Genomic DNA, 22,088 nt, shown 5'->3' on the forward strand with positions numbered 1-22,088 from the left:
CAGAAACAGATAATTTTTTTGAAGGTATTGCTACACTTTAAATCCACAGATAAAAATTGACTGCTAATTATTTCTTTATTTTTTCCTGAGACAAGTTAAGTAATGAATTTAGATAAATGGAACTAAATGTCTGTTACCTCTAGGCTTTTAGCCAATACTGATACTCAATCCAGTTCCTTTTTAAAAAAATCTGGAAATACGGTAGCTGTGTTTTAGTTTCACTGCAGCACAGACCATTCTTTCCTTAAAAACAAACAAACAAACCAGCTAAAAAACTAGTATACTTTAGAGGTTTATTTTTAAACAGTGGAAGAAAGTACCATATTAATTGAACCTAAAGGACTTTCTAATGTCACCCAGATTCACATTCATCAGCACTGTGAGAAACCAGTTGAGCGTTCAGTTTTATAAGGTGCAGTTAGGAAGCTGGGTCAAAAATAGTATGCCTGATTCTAAGAGACCTAGAGATTTAGATATTACAAGCTTTATTAAAAAGCAGGATTAAATGTTATAAGTTTTGTTCTCATCACTAATGTTACATTCCTTTAAAAATGAGGATGAGAATGATGGAGTCTTAGTCGTTTCAGTACATTTATATTTGTGTTTGTAGCATTGCCAAAAGCCTAAATCAGTGATCAGCCCTCCCCCTTTCCCTAGTTGTCCCTGTTGTATAACAGTGATGAACCCTAAGCCAAAACTTTTATGGAAGAATCTTTTAAAGGAACATACAAAGAGTTAAGTGATGCAACCCTGTTGATTTTTCAATGCAAGTTCAGGGTTTTAGTACTTTGAAAATCCCATCTTGTACCCTGTCAGTCTTATCCACTGTTCACTTGTGTCACCTGCTGAAATGACAAGTCTGTCTTCTATTTTATGAAATTAATGATAATGTTAGTATATTTTCCTTTACTCTGCCTTCATCATGCCCTTGAAAGAAAGAAAAAGATGTGCATCTAAGGAGAAGAACTTTCCCTTGGAAAAGAAGACAACAGGGGGGAGACTTGCCCCCCTTTTTTGCCCCTCCTCCCCTCCCCCCCCCCCACACACACAGAGCGAGAGCTGGGGCTGAAAAAGAGAATCTGTTCTCCTCCTCCCCAGGAACTTGGATCTGTTATGGAAGATGAGGGAGAGAAAAACACCTTATATCCTCAGGAACTGCTTGAGTGTGTCTAAGTCTGAGGCTTGATTATGTTAACCCTAATCTGAAACTGGGAAAACAGCTCTCCGCAGAAGAGTGGAGGGTAAGGAGAGGAGGGAAGTGTGGAGCTCTACAGGGGACTCTAGCAGATGGTTACTGATGTTGCACCCAAAGGACATATTTGCACTTCCCTGACCATACAAGGGATTACTACTGTAAAAACACTTTCCCATTCACTTCCTAGTGCACATCAAAGTCAGAATAAAAAAGCAGCATAGCTGGAGTTTGGTGTGTGCGCTTAGCACCACTTTGCTTCTGGTGTGTTTACATCGGTGCTTTCCCAAGGCTGCTCTAATAGTGGATACACCATGTTTTTTGACATTTGGTGTGATCAGAATGAGTGAATGTACTGGGCACGTTAGATGCGGTACAGAATCGTGTGAGCTCTTTGACCCCCTCCTGCTGCTGTTTCAGAAGGACCACTGGGTCCTGCTGCACATTTCTTATTTGATCCTCAGAGGTGAGATGAGTTGCACAGTAAAGGTTATGCACTGAGAACTTGGGCTTTATTTTATCCAAAGAGATGTCTTCTGACCAGAGGTATTCACTGGCTCTGCCTCCCCCCTTCCCTTTGGCCACAAGGAGAGATGTATGTTACTTCAGCTGCCCTGGGAGGTCCAAGGAGCTTGGCATTTGAGAGATGAGTTAATAACCACTTTAACTTTTTTTGGTATTTTGGAGGGCTTGATTCTCCAATTTCCAAAGGTGCCGAAATGTCTCATGGTGGTGACCTCCATTCAACCTGACCGTCACTTATAACAAATCAAGGCCTTCAAAAAAGAGGACATTCACACTTTCATATGGCTGACACTTGTATGGATGGTAGATTTGATAGGGAAGGTGACCTTGGCAGCTTAGAGCTCCAGTCTGTTTGTTCTTGAATCTTTCCATTGTTTTGTGTAAATCTTTTGTGTCTGATCTTATTTATCCTGAAACTACAGTGTTTTATGGAAATGCTAAGAGGCCAAACCTTTGTTATTGTAGAATAGCCAATTTAAATTGACTTGGTTATTACTGTAAGAGATGAAGCAAACCAGAAATGTCAAGTGTCAAGAAAACAGCTGCAGGTATACATTTAAGTGGCAATGAGAGGATTGAATAATAGACAATGACCAAGTGATCAGAGATTCCCCTCCTCCCCCCTCTTTTAAGATTTAACATAAGTTCATTCCCTTTACCTCATCACAAGGTAGCACAGTATCTGCCTAGAAAACAGTTAGCTTAGTCTTTTTCTATCAGTTGTGTTGATCTAAGGTTTTGTTCCTTATAGTATGTATTACATAAAGGTCTTGCTGCAATTAATTCTTCAGATTTTTAAAGGAGCGGGATTAGCTGTTTTCTGTTATAAGGGCCTGGCAGGAGCAGACTTCTAGTTCTTCTATTTAAGATTTGTTTTACAATTTACAGAACTGTTTAAAACTAAAATAAAGGTTGATAATTGGGTTCTCATGAACACATTTGATTATTTTAGTAACAAAACAAGGATCTCGTATTCATCAATCCAGGCTGAAGGGGTTTTACCCACTCTTTTAATGCTAATCAGGCAAATATAAAAAAGTAGGAATCCAGAGTTTTATGCTGCAACATTTGATGCCCTCAGCTTCTTTCTCAGGCACCTAGATATGTCACACTTCCAGAAGACAGAAGACAGGAAAGTGGCTCCCCGGGAGATAGCATTAGACTAACATTGTGGGCTCTCTGTTTACTACTCCCTTTTGTCAAGTCTTCATTCAGAGAGCAGTTACAAGAGGAACATGCGAATGAAGTGTGTCCCTCACATACCAACATGAGCGTATTCCCAAGAGTAAATACGGATCGTTTGTGAGGCTCTTCAGTTGCAGATGATAGAGATGAAGGCTTTATGCCAAGTAGTTCCAGTGTTGGCTACACTCTAATTTCTCGTTTACAAAGACCAGTGTGGCTGGAGCTCACGTAACCTACTTTCCAGTTTTGCCTGTGATTATAATTTTCATACCTTTGTAACAAGTGGTACTTGCTTCTTCAGTTGCATTTCTCAAATGTTGACCAGATTTTTTGCACCAAAGGATACTTTCTGTTCTGCAACGTTGGTTGAAACAAACTGTCATCTTTCTGTTCAGAATGCTAATTTAAATCTCTCTAACTGCGTATATTGCTAGAAGCAAGTCATAAACCCTCTGTCTTTTATTTGGAATACTTCAAAAGCCAGTGCCCCTCTATCCTAAAACACTTTAAGCTTTTTGAAAGATAAATGTGATGTGTGAACCTTACCTCTGAATTAGCAGGTGTGATAAAATTGCCCACTACATAGAAAACTGCAAGAGAGTCTTGGTTGTGAGCTGTCTTCCTTTTTCTTGTCCCTCCGAAATAATTGTTACAAGGATAGTTTGAAAAGTGTTGAAGATGAATAAGAATGAATCCTTTCCAGCCTATCTTTTTCAGAGTTCTTGTTCCTCTTACCATTCTGTCACAGTAAGCATTAGGTCCTGCTTCCATGTTTTCCCCCTCCTGACATTAGGAAAAGTCTTCCAGACTACAGCTGGCTCTCTGTTAGCTTCCAGTTCCCGTCTCAATGTGTTTGTCTCTAATGACAATCAAACAGCACACCCTGTAAGCACAGGGTAACACTCACTGAATCATATTCGTTTCATCCTTTTAAATTGCATCCGCACGTGTGGAATGAAATGGTGTGTGTTGCATGATGTATTTTTGTGCTAACAATATCCAGTAAAAAATTATATTAATATCTTGAAAGAGCATTGCATAGACTTGCATATACAAACCTTCCCTGCACTCTCATGTCCCCTCTCCTGTCCAGAAATAAAAAGGTCTTCTGTGGGATGCTGTTAGTTGCCATCCTGGTGATGTAAGGCATTATGGCATTCCTTTATGCAGAAGTTTGTCCCTCTGAAAGGAGGTTAATGGGAAAATCTATAGTAGTGTAGTATTTGCTAAGTAATTGAATCTACCACTGCTGTGGGCTGCTGGACTGTTTCTTTTTTAAAAAGTATGTGGCAGGTTTACAGAGGTAATCAAGCTTCTTTATAAAACAAAACAGAAACCCACAACAAATCAAACTCTCAGATACACTTTTGCACATTTCTGTGAAAATTGAATTTTGCCATCTACTTGTGAATCAATGGAAAAGCTAGATAATCATTTTTCCAGTCTTGAGACCATAGACTAGAGGAACTGGTTCACTTTATTTTCCTCCATAAAACTGAAGAAGCTGTATAAATTGTACTTGCACTTAAGTAACTGAAACTGTTATCTGCAAATAAAACTTTAAAATCCTAGAATGATAGAAAATGAGGATTGGAAGGGACCTCAGGAGTTCATGTCTGGTCCAACTCCTTGCTTAAAGCAGGACCAGCCCCACCTAATTATCCTGGCCAAGGCTTTGTCATAATTTCATAATAGGTAGGGTCGGAGGGGACCTGAGCAGATCATCAAGTCCTACCCCCTGCCATGGGCCGGAAAGAATGCTGGGGTCACACGACCCCAGCTAGGTGATCATCTAGCCTCCTTTTGAAGACCCCCAGGGTAGGAGCGAGGGGTCTAGCCGGGTCTTAAAAGCCTCCAAGGATGGGAAGTCCGCAACCTCTCTGGACGACCTGTTCCAGTGCTTTACTACCTTCTTTGTGAGAGAGTTTTCCTTAATATCCAACCTCAACTTCCCTGGCTGCAACTTGAGCCCATTGCTTCTTGTCCTGTCATCTTCCCCCACTGAAAACAGTCCAGCTCCATCCTCTTTGCAGCCCTGCTGCAGCAAGTTGAAGGCTGCTTTTCAATCTCCCCATAGTCTTCTCTTCCCTTGACTAAATAAGCCTAGTTCCCTCAGCCTCTCCTCGCAAGTCATGTGCCCTAGCCCCTGAACAATTTTCATTACCCTCTGCTGGACTCTCCAATTTGTCCACATCCTTTCTGCAGTGGAACTTGGATTTTGAATAATTGGAACTAGGGTGTCACTTTTTTTTAAACCTTCCCTTCCACCTCCTCCCCATGTATTAATAGTGAAGTAAGGGCATAGTTCTGTCCAAACCTAATGGCGTATTGCCCCAGCACGTTTAAGGTACTGTCATTAATAGTATATAAGGAGTCATGCGTCTAGCAGCACATCTGCCCACCTTTCACTCCCTACCCTGAATGAACAAGTACTTGTCCCCCCTTTTCTTCTTTTTTACCTGTCAAAAGTCTTTCACATGAGTCTGGAGCAGGGCTTATGCTTCTGAAGCTTTGACTTACTCTGCCATCTTATCCCGTCGGTCATAAATATTTGTCATATTTCTCTAGCTCGACAGAATTGCCCATGTCAATAATCCGTTTCCTCTGATAAGGAAACAGTTACCAGAATTTCAAATGCTAACAAAAGCCCTGACCCTGTAAGTTTCTAAGGTTATATTGTGACCAGATTATTAGAAATTAAATGTTCAATCAGCATTTGATTTGGTGGCCAAAGTCTTTGAAAGCTTTGGTTTTTTGCCATTAATGGGCCACTGGGCAACAAGTCCCTCAATCACCAGCTAATAGTTGAACAAGATAGAAATGAGGTTCAATATTGGGTTAGGCACATCTAGGAAAATCAGTTTATTGTGCGTGTGTTTGAACAAGAAACCTTAATTGCTTCTCTCTCTTTGTAGGATTAATGTAAATTAGATATTAAAACTCTTTAGGTCAGGGCCTGCCTGCTTCTATGTATTAGTACAGTGCGCAACATCCTAGGGCCTCTGGGCATTAATGCTATAAATAACTCATGAGCAAGATGTTTTAAACTGTGCTCCTGAATAGGTCTCTGTTGGGCATGCAGTATCATGAGGATGGTGCAGGAGAGACCAAGCTGAAACTAGCTGTGTGACAGTTAGGGGAGGGGATCCCTTTTATCCATCTGAAATTGTCTGATGGTGAGAACTCATGCTCTGGGACATGCAAAGTACAAGTCCTATTAATAGCCTTTTTGGGGGGTGGAAACTGCAGTTGGCAGTGTGCTTGCTCTCCCTCTTCAGTACAATAGAAGAAAAAAGTAGACCTTCAATTCTCTCACTGCTGTCTTTGTTATAGCCCCAAGTCGCTTTCTGCCTCTTCTTTCTGATTTGAGGTCCAACCAGTAAGGCCTTAAGTTCCCGGAGCTCTTGAGTCAGACCTCCTGGTTCTTCTTCCATAAACAGGTTCTTGATGGAGGTTTCTTATATTAAATACTTCTTGCTGTTTCTTGCCAAGTTTGGAATTCAGTTGGTAATTATGAAATTGTGCCATTCTTAGCATGTTGCAAAAGACCCTGGAAATAGGGGACAAACCTGATGCACAGTTGCTCAGAAGGAGTTTCTTGTAATAGTGGTGGTTTAAAAAAAAAAAAAAAGCCCAGGCCAACATGATTGTGTTCTTGAAAGGAACCAGTGGATCTGAGAAACAGCGATAATGTCCCATCTGGAGATGCTTGTAATATAGATCTGCCAGTCAAGAAACCTCACAGTTATTCCTTTAGGATAGTAAGGAAACTGGAGAGATGAAAGGAGAGAGCAGCTGAAGGGATCCAAAAATTCTGACTTGCTTGATTGTATCTGATTACCGCTGTGAGTGGGAAAACCTACTAAACTGAATTGGTGGATATGAGTCACTAACAAAAGTTCCAGGTAAGAAATTACCAGTTATTTATTTCTAAACTTGAGTGTTAACTTAATAAGGGATATTATTTGTATAAAAATGGATTGAATTGTGTATGTGTTCTCAGTATAAAGCACTGCTTGTATCTATCAGCATATGGATATAAGGGGAATTGAAACTGTTTTTAGCTTAATGTAAATTAAATTAACAAAGCTACCTGAGATCTTTGTGACTATTTTTAATAACTGGTGAATTGGATTGCTTGATTATATTTGCTGGGATGCTAGTTGTTTTCTCTATTAATACACTTAACTTGCATTCTAGCTCCGCCATTCAGAGACAGGCATCGTGTGGTGGGTTGTGTGACAGTGTCTGTCAATAGTGAAGACAAATAGTGCCAGAGACACTTAACCCATCCAATCTCACCCAGGGTATAGGTCGGTCTTGTTTTCAGACTTCTTCATAAGTCTCTTTCCTTTCTTTCTTTTTTTGTTTCTAAATAGTGGATTGATACTGATTGAAACTAAACTTTTTTTGTAAAGTTTTTGACTTTACATATCAGAAGAAGAAAAGTAGAAATCCAAGGTTGGCATGTGAGGTGTTGAAAGCAGGTTTGCAGCCACTTTGTAAGTTCTGGTTCTCTTAAAACTTCTGGACCTCTTAAAATTTTAGCAACACAAGGTTGATGTTGAAAATTGTGTGTAGAAATCTTTGTTTTATTCTAAACAGTTATTTTGTGTTCAATGGTTCTACAAATAAATATTCACTGAAAGCCTGAACATTTAATTATCGAACATATAACATGTAAAGTAAATAAACTACATTCACAAAGGCTGTATTCCATTGTGTGAGGCCTGTACAAAATCCAGGTTTCACCCTGTGTGATGCTAAGTCTTTTTTTCTCACTAAGTGTTTTCTGAACAGCCAGTAGTGGACCACGCAGGCTGGATGAGAAATGAGATTTCTTTAAGAGTTTCTCTTGTGTTGTGGCTGTTCATACACAGGTGATTGAAAAAATAAAAAGAGCCATCTCTAATGTATTTACACTTGAAATCTTGAGTTTTCCACTTTGGGATATAACTTGCTTTGCAGTTAAACTGCAGCTTTAAATGCCAGTAGGGTGGCATTTGTTTTTTTTCATGGTCTGAGCATCCTGGTAGCACTGAATGACTCCTGTGGAGAGACACCAAGGTTTTCAGGATTGCCTTCATTTAAGCCTTGTCTGACGAGAGCAACTCCCTAAATGGCAAGCAGTGATTATTTTTAATTTAGATTTTTTTAAAAGCTAAAAGTCTGTTTAATTTGGTAAGATTATAAAGTGTAGAAATATGTATACACAAATTACTTAATAATTTCAGAAGGTAATAACACTTTTGCTTTAAAGTGGTTGCTCTTCCTGATATTAGCTTGGAAGCATGCATTTATGCCGTAATGGCACTGCATCCCATCCTACTCTCTCCTTTTTTGGCTGCTTTTTATTTTCAGAATGAACCTAAATTATCCCAGTCGATAGAGGAGGCTGTGGGAATTAGTTTACTTTGCTGTCCTGAAAGTGGGATAGGCACTTGGGACTAATAGGCAGCTTTCAGGCTTTTGGAAGTGAACATACAGCTGAACTGATGTCCTGACCAACTGGAAATTCTGCATCAGTCCTAGGTACACTGCAAATTAAAGGTGCTTTTTCCTTCTTTTGCATTACAAACTGCAATGGTAACCAATTATGATAAATTACAGTTCTCGATTTACTCTAGGTTCGTTCTTTTTCAAACCACAGAATTACATCTTGTTAGTGAGTAAATTGTTGTTGAAAATTAAACAGGAAATGACTTGTGTTAAACTGCTTGTTTTGTATTAATCTGCTTGGTTTTATGGAGAAATATTTGCAAAAGGAGAGGCAACAAATTTAAGAGAGCTGCATATGTAATTTCTTCTTGCTTCATTTAAAGTAGAAGAGGTCATCAGAATAAATTTAGTTTCCAGAAGTGGTACAACTTGCTCTGACAGGAAAAAAATGAAATATAAAGTACAGTTGCAGGGCTTGTGCAGGCCATGTTTATAGTCCTGTGGCAATACACCTTTCATGAACTGCACTTGGCTTGTATTTTATAAATTTGAATTTTAACATTACTTAATTTTAAGAAGGCTGTATTGAAATATGGAGTAATATTTAGTCTTGTATGTCAAATATAAGTGTAGTAAAAATAACATCTAAATGATATTTCCGTTTGTTGTTATTGGCAAGCACTGTTAATTAAAGTACAGGTAGTAGAGCCATCAGTAACAGAGGCACCCTAATGTGTGTCTAAAGAATAACTAATGTTCCAAATCAAAAACAAAATGCTTACATTGGAAAATGTGTGCCTGTGCTCTAACTTTGCAGAACGCAAAGAGGGTTGTTGACTAATGCTGCTGACATTCAGGTGGTTTTTACACTCATTTCCTGTTTTGTTGAGAACAGTACCTTTCTACTGAGAATTTCTTAAAAGGTTGAAAAAGTAAAATGTGGAATAAAATCAATGAAGGATTAAACAATTGAAAACTTGGAATAAAGACCACGTAAATGTGTCTTAATCAAGAGATCCCCTTTATGTTTTGGGGATGTGTGCATTAAAAGTGGCTTTGAAATAGTTTAAAAACAAGATGGGAACTATATAAAATCTGCATAAGCTTGTTATTCATTATAGTAACTTTATGAATTCATACTTGGCTGACCCTCCTTGTTTACGATTTGAAGTAAGACGATAAGTTGGCAGGAGGCCTGTTGGCTCTACCTGTGAAAACTAAATACTGCTGCTTTTTTAGTGGTACCATAATTTGGAAAGTTTGTAAAGCACCAGTGACATTCAGTTATTCTGAGAACTGAATTTCAAATTTTCCTGTTTGCACAAAGGCATATCAGCAAGGAATCTGGTTCTTTCATTGGCATTAATGACTTTCATGTTTCTCATATTTTTTAAATTATTACAACACCAATTTGTACATACTTTATGCCAGTTGCCTGCTAGTGGATGGTATTGCTGTCCATTTGAGAGGAGAAGGATATATGAAGTATATTAAACAAAAATTTAGTTTGTCGTTATTATTTCCCTCAATTAAAAATCTGCAGGAATACAATATAATCAATCTCTGAAAGACCACAAACTCGCTTCTTAAAAAAACAAGGAAGAAATTTTGGTTTGGAGCCTTATAGTATTTTCAAATAAGTTTTTACTCTTCACTAATAACCCTAAGGCAGCGTGTCCTTTACCAGCTATTTAGTTTTATGCTAATAAGTAGTTTTGTTCAATGAATTTGTACAGGAAAATGAAGGTAAAAAGCAACTCATGGGTTACTCTGCAGCGTTCTATGCGCAAGATAGGATCACCGTGTCCCAGTGGAGAATCGTGTAAAATTTTGCTTTAAAAGAACTTTCTTAATGTTTTACATTTGTTATTTGCTACAAAATAAGTTTACATCAGTAACCTGTGTTCTATAGAAAAAAGATTTAGGTTTTTTCCAAATCTAGAACCTTGCTACCTGTTTCACAGGTCAGGTGCATAATCATTACTTCACTTAAGGTCTTGCAGGGTCCAAGAGATGTTTGTATTATGCATGGTGTTTAGTCATCTGTAAAAAGATGAATGCCTAAGAAGGAAAGTGTTCCTGTGCAGGAATACAAATCTGCAGCGATTATTACGTGCTTCATGTATTCCACTTGCAAACACTGCATGCAGCACGCCTATTATATGCACACTGCATACTTGTATCCCTGTTAGGGAGTACACAAATACTGAATGGAAACTAATGTTTTATATTAGCAAAACAAGTTAAAAATCAGCATATGGTAATAAAGGGTCTCAACTCAAAGTGGCTGCAAATCAGCTCCTAAATATTGTCATTGAAATTAATATCTAGATTGAATAGTTCTCACCAATTTTGTAAATGTTCCTAAGGAAAAGCATTGCATTAATGCATGACACAAAAAAGATAAATTTACCTTTAAATTGGAATGCAATTCACAGTGACTGAATCTTCCAATTTCAGCCACTGCATTTGCCAAAGAACAAACTGGAAAATGGAACTGGTATCATTCAACTGCTCCAGCTTCTCCAGGAGATGGGGGAAAGGAACTTCTTTCTACATGGCTGAAAGTAGAGTAATTTATTGATAAACTGTACTGACAACTACATTTCTCTTAAACCTTACCAGTGCTAGGTTGGGCAATATTTAATTTCACTTAGGGAAGAAAAGCATTAGAGGGTTTTTTGTTTTTTTTTACAAGAAACAATTGAGTCCCTGTTTTAAGGACTTTTCATAAGTAATGTTTTCCATTTTAATTGCAAATATACTATTTTTAGTAGAGCTAGAGTGTTGTAGCCATAGCCATGAGGGTCCAGGAAATGTATGATGTGAATGAAGGGAAAATGGCAGTGAAGTATAGGAGCAAAGAGAGGTGATCAGAAGTAGCTTCAAAACTAAATGTGGTTGAACGGATAACCTAATTATGTAGAAGGGGTGTCCTGTTCTCCATCCTTTAAGCAGCTGCTTTCATTTATCTAGAGGTAAACAGAAACCATTTTTTTCTGTTATTTAGCTAAGCCTGTGTCTGCTTTCTCAGACCTGAAGAAGGGCACTTTGTCCAGAAGCTTGTCCACCATCTTTCCTGACTATACATTTGGTCTAATAAAAGATACCACAAAAAATCCTGCCCATTTTTTAAGTTTGTTGTCACTGTTGTTTAAGCCCATAGTTCACAGCTACACAGACTTTATTTTTTCTTGTTTACTTCTCCGAGATTTCCTCTGTCGTTCAACCTGGATTAACAGAAATGATTCCTTCAATTTTTGATTACTTATGAGGAATCTATTACCTTTTTTATTTTAAGAAATCTAGTCTTCTTGCAAGATAGATATTGTGTACTGTACTTCAGTAATGACAATATCTTTAGCTATTGATATTCCAAGGTGTGCAGCATCATGCCATGGATATTTACCAAGTTATTCTTTTAAAACATGTCCAATTCCTATTATTTATTATTTGACTTGTGTGTATGGGGCCAACGCTATTTAAACAGAGAAGAAAATAGTTTATTTCCCAGAATCTTATCATCTAATCTATAATAAAAAGTCCAGTGAACTGTTCTGTAATAAGCCTCAATTAAAAATATATCAACTTTCATTTTAAGTCATTTTTGTTTGTTTCACTTGCACGCCTATGGTAAAAGGTTTGAGAGAGATTTGTCCAGAAAATCTTTTTTAATAGAAATGATTATGTTGCTCTCTTCTGTGTGTGTTTTAACCACTTAATCCTGCTTTCACGTTTCAAAAGCAGCCTGATCTTTAGAATGCCTGGTTTAGTCCGTCAAATCATCTTTGGGAGTAGGTGGGTAGAGGACCCTATTAATTATTGTTCCTGAAGACTCTGAAGCATGAGCGAACTTTAAGAAATCTGTCCCAAATTGGTTCTATACTGCTTTTTTCTCTGTATAAGGGAACTGACTAACAAATTCTGGGGGAGTTTGCCTGAGGCTACCGCTTCCAACCTCAGATCCTGGTTAGAAACCTCTTACTTTTTTGTACCCAGCATGCTCCAAATCAGATATTTCATTTCCATTCTGACCTTACACAACCAGGAGTTGTATAGTGACTGGTACCAGTTCCATTTTGCCTACAATTCAGTTGATTTTTCTATTTTATTTCTCATTTTATAATTGATATCTGGAATAATCAGCAGCTCTTTTCTCATTTATTTTCTCATATTTTTATTCCAGGATTTGCCTCTGAAGCAGGGAGTGTCTGCATTAAAAATGACCTGTAGTTCTCTGCTTCATAGGTTAGAAACTTATTTTAATATTTTGTGGCTAAGCACAGTCCCATCTTTTTCAAAAAATTCTAATAATGAATGGTTTAATTGGCATTGAATGTGGACTACAAGCATTTTGCATTGGGGTTTCCATTATTTTTGATAAAATGGCTTACATTCAAATAATTAGTCCTGTTGAGGCAGCAAATACTGTTTACTTGCAGCCATTTTTATGACTTAAAGTTAAGTTGTTTTTTTTAATTGATTACAGCATAAAAGATTAAGTACCATTTGGACACTTCAAAAATATTGTATTGCTTAGGCCTTCTATTGCTTTAAGCATTTATATTTAAACCTTACCAAATTCCAAATATGCATTTGGGGGAAAAATCAGTTCACAAATCATACTATTTCAGTGGGACTGCTATAGCCAGCGCAGATGGCAATAGGTATCTTGTATTTACTTCTGAATTATACACCGCAGATGCTTCTTCAGCTCCCTCCTCTTCCTCCATGGGCGGTGCTTGCAGCTCCTTTACCACCTCTTCCAGTCCTACCATTTACTCTACCTCAGTCACCGACAGCAAGGCTATGAAAGTGGAGAGCTGCTCCTCAGCCGTGGGGGTAAGTAACCGAGGGGTAAGTGAAAAGCAGTTAACCAGTAACACAATCCAGCAGCAACAGTCAACGCCGAAGAGACACACAGTCCTGTACATCTCACCACCACCTGAGGATTTGCTGGATAACAGTCGGATGTCCTGCCAGGATGAAGGGTGTGGATTGGAGTCAGAGCAGAGCTGCAGTATGTGGATGGAGGATTCCCCCTCCAACTTCAGTAACATGAGCACCAGTTCCTACAATGATAACACTGAGGTGCCACGTAAATCACGCAAACGCAATCCAAAGCAGAGGCCAGGGATCAAACGCCGAGATTGTGAAGAATCCAACATGGATATCTTTGATGCCGACAGTGCCAAAGCGCCTCACTATGTCCTTTCTCAGCTCAGCACGGACAGCAAAGGCAACTCAAAAGCAGGAAATGGGTTGGTATCTACATTTTTTAAAGTTCTATAAGCATATGTAAAACCAGACTAATAAAACATTCCTTGATTTTTATTTTTTTTTCTCAAGTGTCTTGCTTGGGTTCTCACATAAACAGAGCCTGTCCTGCCCTGGTGTATCTTAATCTATGATAAATTTTGTACTGGAAAAGGCAAAGCTAAGATTTTTTGAAACGCAAGATTCTGAATTTCATTATTCATTCCAGCACTGATGTGATTAGCCAATTTATTTTCACCAGTTGATTGTGGTTCTTAAAAGATAGGAAGTTTTAAGCGAATAACTCCATCTCTGCAAATAAAAGAAAAGAAACTAAGCCATATGTTTTATACAGATCTTACATTTGTTCAATACTGCTTTTCCAAAATTACCTTGTTAGACATTTATGTGAGGATCTCAGTCTGTACACTTTACCTCTGTCTGTCTTTTTCTCTATTTACCAAATAGAGAGAGCCATGGGTATAGAAATTAATGCCTTGTTAAGGTCTCTCAGCATTTAAATTAACACCTCTTCCACTTTTTGATAAAATGTTAAGATTATATGCTGAACCAAATTTTGTTTTACGTGTTAATTCAATTCTGTATTTGATTTTTTCAGAAATAAATCTCTAATCCTGTTTCTCTCTGTGCTTCTGGGTTGTGTGCATGCGTGTGTTTGTATGTGGGCACGCCTGGGTGGTGTTCTCTCATCTCTCCACTTCACACTGTTCACTATATACATTTCAGTAGTTGCTTTAGAGAGAAACTGTACGTCGATTTACAATAGTGTGATTTTTTTTGTTTTGTTTTGGTTTGTTTTGACTTGTGGCTTCTTTAATACTTATTTTTATGCTACAGTCTACAGCGGGTACATTTGTTTTTACTTTTATGTATGTGCTTGCAGTATGTTTTAATGTTCACTACTGGTGTGGTGAATATTAAAATAAGACTGAAGGGAAAGATGAGGTTTTTTCATATTCCAAAGGGAAAGAGCCCTTTAGTCTGTATTCTCAGGGTCACTGCAGTTCCATACTTAAAATGCCACTAAAACCAGTGATTCTAAGAAACTCTCCAGAGTGTGGTACTGCTTTGTAGTATCTTAGAGAAGTCATTTGGTAAGATGGGAACCAGGATGTAGAATACACACATGTGCCCACTCATCCTCCAGCAAAAATACATAACATAAGGGGTAATAAAAATGTTAGTCATTTGGATGAAACCATCCAACCTCTTGTATTTTCACTGGGGTGAAATAATAATTAAGTAAAACATTAAATGTTTTTAACTTGTTTTGTGACTTCAAAATGGAATACATATTGATATAAGACATTTCCTTGGAAGGATAGAAAACAGGTACCACCAATCTTAAAAGAAGCCAGTTAATGATCAGTTACCATGGATAGAAACTTTCCCTGAAGTTAAGAGCTGTGTGCTCATAGAAGTCATCTCCAGACAAGATGGACAGACTTAGAAAGTACAGACTAATAAATATGACCTCTGCAACTTTAATGATGAAGAGGTTACAACTATAATAGTCAATATTAGTGTAGCAACAACTAACTAGCATATATCAATAAAATAGAGGTTTTCTAAGGACAACCTTAAATTTTGGATGCGGTTCCAAGTAGTAGATTTGTATTGAGAGGGGTTCTGGAATCAGAAATAACTAGCATGGGTATAAAAAAAAAACCCCTTCTGTAGTTACACTGTGGAGGTTCAGCACTAGAAATCCAGGTTGTGGAAATGACTTTTTGTTTAGTTCTGTTTTTTCTGCTTAGTGGAGCTCAGGCAAATGAACTGGCATCTGGAGAGAGGGAAGGAAAGGACACTTGCTATTCTTCCTGATTGCAAAATGGACACACTGTTAGTTTCAGAAGAGATTAATTGTTTTCTCTGAAGGCTATAAATTAAAAAACAAACAAACGGGGGGGTGGGATGTTCCTTACAAGGTGTCAGTTTGCAAAGCCTTTTTAAAAGGGGTCAAAATGATTGTCCAGGGGAAAAGGGAAAATTCCTGTTCCTGATTTTGAATTATTTTATCTCATTTTTCACTCTTTCTTTGTACCAGTAGAATGGGCTTGCTAACTTTACTTCCGAATGCTCTGTTTCTGACTAATCTCAATTAATAAATACGTATAGGTAAAATATAAGTGTCGCTGTTTGTACAAGCATGGAAAATGTCAAGGCGGCTGATTCTAGCAGAACAAGATAACTAAATTAAAAGGACAGTAGAAATGCTATCTCTTTATAGTTCAGAATAAGGACTGAAGAGAGATTACAGTTGGTTGTTTAAAATTCCTCTCAAACAGTTATTTCCAATCTAATTTGCTAATTTCAAGATATTCTGGGAAAATATTTTTAACAATTGGTAAGCAGTGTCTTTTCAAACAAAAACAACACAATATATGTGCATATCTATACCAATCAAGGTAAATCACGTTCAAACGTCAAATTATTTAAGGAACTGTCTAAGTAATAGCAGAAGTCCCAGTTATTAAATGTAATCACATATTTTTAGAAGTTGCATGAATGTGACAATTCTAATGGGCTGCATTTACACTGTTTACTCTTCCCATCAAAATTCCTATCATCTTAAAGCCTCCTTTATTAATTGCTTAGCTGGAATTCTGAGCATGTCAAAATGTGTAAGTGATGGCACATCTCTTATCGAGCATTGTCTTGTGACGTTACAGATAACTAGGTGAGCTGCACAGGCCAGGAAAAATCTTGCTGCTTTGAACAGTATGCCTTTGCTTTTATAATAGTTACATTGCTTAGTGTTTCTTTTCAGATTCTCTGTGGGAAGCTAGTATGTTTAATCGCACAACTAAAAATCCTAAATGACATGAAAAAGGAAATTTACTGACTGAAAGGTTAATACTTTTAACTGCTACTGTACTGGAGTAATGTCCTGACAAACATCTGGAGGACTGAAGGTCTAAAAACCATTTATTCAATTAGTATTTTTGGTGCAGCATACTGCTGGTATCTTTGTCTTGCATAGTATTTTGTTGGACTTTTATATGTTGTTCCAACTGAAGAAATGTTTCTGTAAAATAAAATAAAAAAAAAAATCACCCACTGGATGAAAGCAAAAAGTGGGCTTTTTTGTAACAGCCTGTCTGGCTAAACTGTGGCTGAATAATGAAGATGCTTGCCAGTATAATGGTACTGTTGTCATTTTTATGTTTTTATAACCTCTGTGATCTGTATCTTTGCTATTTAATCTGAAAACAAGTATACCAAACAGGTCTGCTTTAGTCAGTGAAGCAGACTGGGTTTCATGCTGTACTCCTGAATAAACTAGCCCACATCCCGCTGTCATTTTTTGTCATATGTTCTTATCTATGACAAACCTGGTCGATTGAATTTTGTGAAATATCAGGCAGGTAGAGCAACCCTTCTCCCCCCACCTCCCTGACTCATGGAAGGGCCTCTTGTAGTAGGATCAATGTAGTAGCGGTGGAGTTTGAAAATCTGCACACACAATACCCACTTCCTGCATGTGCAGAGCCCTGCTCCAGTCCATTGTGCAGTGAGAATTTCAGGCAGGGGGCTGCTGTCTAGACCTGCCAGTATGTGAATCCACTGCTAAATAAGACAGGAAGCAGTGTGGACAGCTTCAGTTTAAAGACCAGCAAACTAACTGTGAAGTGGCTCAGCCACCAGTGAATGGCTTTGAGGGAACGGTGGGTTCCTTTTCCTCTTTGCTTCAACTTCAGGGAGATTGTCCAGCTGAATTGCTGATGTGGTGCACTTGAAAGTATTAAGTATTAGGCAGTTCATAACCTTTCTCTTATTTCAGGCTGTCTACAGACTTAAGAAGGCAACACTTTATCTGTGTCACAATCAGGTCTTCACAGCTATACTCGCTTAAAACTGTTTCTTTTGGTAATGTTAGAGATTAAATCCTGCACGAGCCAATTAAGCCCTCCTTTTGCCTGTCCCAGTTACCAGGGAGCATTTCTGTTTGCTACTGGTAAATGGGTTTATCAGACTTTGGTTCGTAATTGTTACACAAACCTCTGCTGTGCAAGGTCAGTGAGATACTCACTCTCTCTTGGTCCTTTAAAGTTGACAGAAAAATGGATTGTGGAATGTTAAACTTTGGAGGGCTTCTTCATTCAGGTTTTAACTATGGAACTGATTGCAAGCCGATATACTTTTATGACAGCATACCTAGGAAGAGACAGTCCTGTTGCATGCAGAGCCTAAAGGACAGAAGAGACGCTGAGGGTACAGTTGTACCAGGCCCCCAACCTGGATGGGAGGGCATAAAGCAGATTCCTCTCTTTTCTATTTTTCTCCCTACCAGGATGTATTGGCCCCCCAAATTTCTTTTGAGCCCTGGTTGCATGCACAGCATGTGTTTTAAAGTTACTAAAATTACGGCAAATTTCTATTAACTGTTTGTCTTAAACAGTATTTTAATATGCATCTATTAGGCTGGTCTGAAAGATACTACTTAATAGTATTTGGGAAGTTACATAGTGACACAGATTCAGGAGGAGATAGAAGAATGTTTTTTCTATAGAAAAAGAAAATTACATCCCTCGTTCTTATTTCTGTCCCCTCTCTCTAATAGCTTGGTCTAAGCATTTTTTTCATACATGTTCTGACTGTAAAATATACTTTAACAATAACAGTCCATAAGCCTTCCTCCTGCCTGTTATTAACTTATTTTAGTAGTGCTAATTATTTCTCTTCCTTTACTTGTAATCATTTGCGTTGGCTGGAGGAGGCAGGGAATGACCATTCCCTTTGTCCCTTAGGGTTCCTTCCATATCTGAGATAAGTCTAGTTAAAACATTTGATCTTGCCTCTTATCTGATAATTTGTACTACTATTGATGGCACTCCCTTGCCTTGATTTGCTTTTATAGGAACATTTCTTATAACACTTCTCAATGGTTTGCTTTGACTTCTCAGAACATCAGAAAACCAGAAAGGACCTGGAGGGAAGAAGACGCCAATGTTGTGTGGACAGTATCCGACTAAAAGTGAGGGGAAGGAGCTGAAGATAGTGGTACAACCAGAGACGCAGCACAGAGCTCGGTACCTGACTGAAGGCAGCCGAGGCTCAGTGAAAGACAGGACACAACAAGGTTTTCCAACTGTGAAGGTAGGCTGTTTAGCAATACATTAACATCAGGGAATGCCTCTACAGGAAAACAATTTTGGTAGAATCACTTATTATTTTTCAAATTCACATACATTTTTAGATGTAGACTGCTTTCAGGTATATTACTGCTTTAAAAAAAAAAAAGTGCAATTTAAAAGTGACAAAATTGAGGAAATTCCCTGCAACCACCATTCATTATGCCTACTTTTTAAGACTGCTTCAGGCAGTTTCTGTAAATATGTATAAACAAATATTAAAGCTTTTCATATCAGGACTGTTAACTTCAGTTAGTCATGTGAGCATTAAGAAATGATGTAATCTGTGGATTACTAATGGGAGTGGAGGCAGTCATGACATACCTTGTTACTACAGCTAAGGAAAACTGAAACCCCTGGGCTTTTTGTACATTTCAAGAGGAGCATCAACACACCTCAGTCACAATCTCTATCTTGGGCTGCAACTAGTACCCAGTGCTTTTGAGGAATGTGAACCCTCCCTCCCACCCCCTCCTGCCAAGAGACCCCCATCACCTGTAGAAACAGGAGGGAAAGAATTTCTTCCTGGCCCCATGTAGCAACCTGCAAAGTCCAGAAGCATGAGACAGCCAAGCACCCTGCACTCTGCTCTGCAACCTCAGGATTACATACTTGGCTCCCATGCATCACACCCATCTTCTGCGTAATCTCATCTCGGCTTCTTTAATCTTACATAACCAAGCCAGTTGTGGAGCTCTGCTTCATTCTCCTGTTGCTAAGTATGGTCCTCTCCAGTTTCTACCTGCTCTTCTCTCTGAGCGAGGGAGAAAAGGTTTTCTCCTTTTCTTTATTGGGATCCCTTTTCGTTATGGTGAGCAGCTACTCACCAGCTCAGGCAGTTGGCCTTAAAACAAGTTTTGGTGGAACAGTTGAGAACCATACACTGCACTCTGGGTCTGGTACCAAATCTTAGCATCTATCAAAAGAAGAGAATGTGGAAGTAGGCTTATCCAGAAGGCCTCAAGAACAACATGCATGTCCTTTCAAACTAATAGCAGTATCGGCATTGGTTCGTGGGCCAACCATCATTTGCTGGCTATCCTACCAGCTATGCTAGTTTGCTCACTGAGTGCTTCTGTGAAGTACAAGAAACTGTAGGAAAGGAAAAACATTTATTTCATGGTATTATTTGTTGAATATGCAGCCCAAGTACATCAAGAACTGCAGGCAGGCTGACAGAGCCACACTCTGAGTGATTCCGTGGCTCAAACAGTAGAAAACTAATAAAAACTGTAATGTCATAAACCCATCCACAGGGGACCCATGAAGCCCTGAGTTTTCCCCACTGTGCTGCTTCTTACCCCAGGGAACAGACCAAGGTTGCTGTGGGATAGGAGCACTCTGTCCCGGAATGCCTCTGTTCCACTGCCTTTATATTGGACTCTACAGACACAGTGAAGGAATCTTCTTAACTCGTATCTAGGTTGAGAAGAAATTATAGGCCCCATTGAATTGGAGCAAATTCTAGTTGGGTTTCCCCATAGGCAAGTCAGTCAGGACAGTGTTTAGACCACATGCAAGCCTGAAGGGATGCAGCATTCACCCGGGTTCACGGACTGTCTGAGGAATCCATTCTGAACAAGAGTAAGCATATATAAACTGGCAAGAGCTCATGGCAATCCAGTATGGTCTCCAGCCATGCACAATTTACCTTTTTGTGCTGATTGACAGGCACCCCCCTCTGCCATATTGTATTTTAGCAGACAAAGGGGGACAAATCTGCAGTCTGTTGAAGAGAACCTCACCGCCTGATATTTGTATAGAGTAGAATCTGCAGTGATTAGCTGACTGCACAATCCAAAAAAAAAAAAAAAGAGGAGGAGGTTTGAGCCACCTTTGTTCAGCTGGCGGAACTTGGATCATACAGAATAGGAACTAGGGCTAGGAGCATTTCATCTGATGAAGGGATTTGATTTCCCAGGACCAGGACAGTTTGGCTTCTACTCAGATAAGGAGATCTCAGTGTTCTTCTCCTGTTGGTAGGATCACAAAGCTGGGCCAACTGTGAGTGCCCTTATGCAGAGATGATGAGAGGGGCTCTTGTGTGCCTTCCCTCTCTTTGCTGTCCTTACTAGAACGCTGAGGAAATCAGGAAGGGCACGATACAAGTATTACAGGCAAGGAGACCGTAGTCCTCTGACCAAGTTGATGTGGCAAAGAGATCTTGCTTTCACCTTTTTTTCAGGAAGGGATCTGATGCTACAAGGAGTTAATTGTGCATCATAATTCACACAACCTGAGTATAACTGTCAGGCTCTTGAGCAAAACCTCTGAAGTCCAAGAAGTTATTAAGAAAATGTAATATCCATATTTCCAGCTTCCAGAAGGATCTAACTTGGTTCTGGGACTTGGGGTGAGGTTTCCCTACTGACATTTTCCCTACATCTGCATTTATTTATTAGATGTATATGCTAGCCTTCCCTCAAGAAAAAGCTCAGGGCAGCTTACAATAAAAGACTAAATAGCTTATAAAAAAGACTAAAATATTAAAATAAGATGGTGTAACCAAACAAGTCCCCCCCAGCCCCAAAGCTACATAGACCATGGATTCTTTATTTTCTTCAGAATGGATTAAGTTGCATCCTTACAGTTCAACACTCAAAGGTCAAATAGCTGTTTTGTCTAGCATCCTTAGTGCAGTAGACAAACTAGATTTCATCTTAAACAGTTGTCCAAGTGAGAACAATATAATTTCTACATTTTGCATAAAAATCTTTCATGAGATCTGCACTTGGCTGTCACTGCCATTAGAAGCCCTTCATTTGAGCCTTACTTCCTAGCTTTTTAAAGTGGCCTATTATTTAGTAGCAGTCCCAGCAATGTATATGGTACCCGAGCTGGGAAGTCTTTCCTTAGAAGCTCAGTACTGCACTTCGTAAAAAGGCAGAGTAGTACTCGGAGCCAGCAGTGCTTTCCTAGGAGAGAGAAACTCAAGGCTATGTAGAGTACAGGAAATTGTCCATCCATTCTTTTGTCATGCCTCATAGGCAAATTATGGTGTACTTTGGACATCTGTTTACTACACTTCTAAGCTCAGAAAGGCAAATGCTTTTCTTGTGCTTTATCATCAGAATGGAAGGCTTCAAAATTGTCCATTTCCAGAGTAAGCTGTTGTATGCATTACAGAAACATAGAAGTCAAAAAGCATAATTGCATCTGTTGAAATTAGAGCTTGTTTCCTTAGAACTGTAGCAGTTTCAAGGCAGACAGAGTATATGCCTCATACAAAGGAACTTATAGAGCCGCTTACCTGGTCATTAATGTCTTCTCCAAATTCTTGAACCTGGATGACCAGTGGTTGTTGTAGGTGGCCTTTGGTAGATTGGTGCTTCTCT

The 22,088-nt window shown here is 38.7% G+C and overlaps 1 protein-coding gene across 4 annotated transcripts in view; it reads left to right on the top strand.

The window, feature by feature from the left end:
* Positions 1 to 22,088, top strand: part of NFAT5 (nuclear factor of activated T cells 5) — a 101,697-nt gene that overhangs the window by 36,978 nt on the left and 42,631 nt on the right. The window contains exons 2-5 of one of the 4 annotated variants that reach the window (XM_019487737.2): positions 7,103 to 7,215; positions 12,528 to 12,589; positions 13,044 to 13,602; positions 18,526 to 18,718. In XM_019487737.2, coding sequence (XP_019343282.1) covers positions 13,073 to 13,602; positions 18,526 to 18,718 — 723 coding nt within the window. In that variant the 5' untranslated portion in view covers positions 7,103 to 7,215; positions 12,528 to 12,589; positions 13,044 to 13,072. Of the gene's footprint in view, positions 1 to 7,102; positions 7,216 to 12,527; positions 12,590 to 13,043; positions 13,603 to 18,525; positions 18,719 to 22,088 lie in introns of those variants that run through there. The other 3 variants (XM_006258823.4, XM_019487736.2, XM_006258824.4) reach the window with 3 other exon arrangements.

This window comes from Alligator mississippiensis, chromosome 10 (genome assembly GCF_030867095.1).
Source record: "Alligator mississippiensis isolate rAllMis1 chromosome 10, rAllMis1, whole genome shotgun sequence".
Taxonomy (NCBI): domain Eukaryota; kingdom Metazoa; phylum Chordata; order Crocodylia; family Alligatoridae; genus Alligator; species Alligator mississippiensis.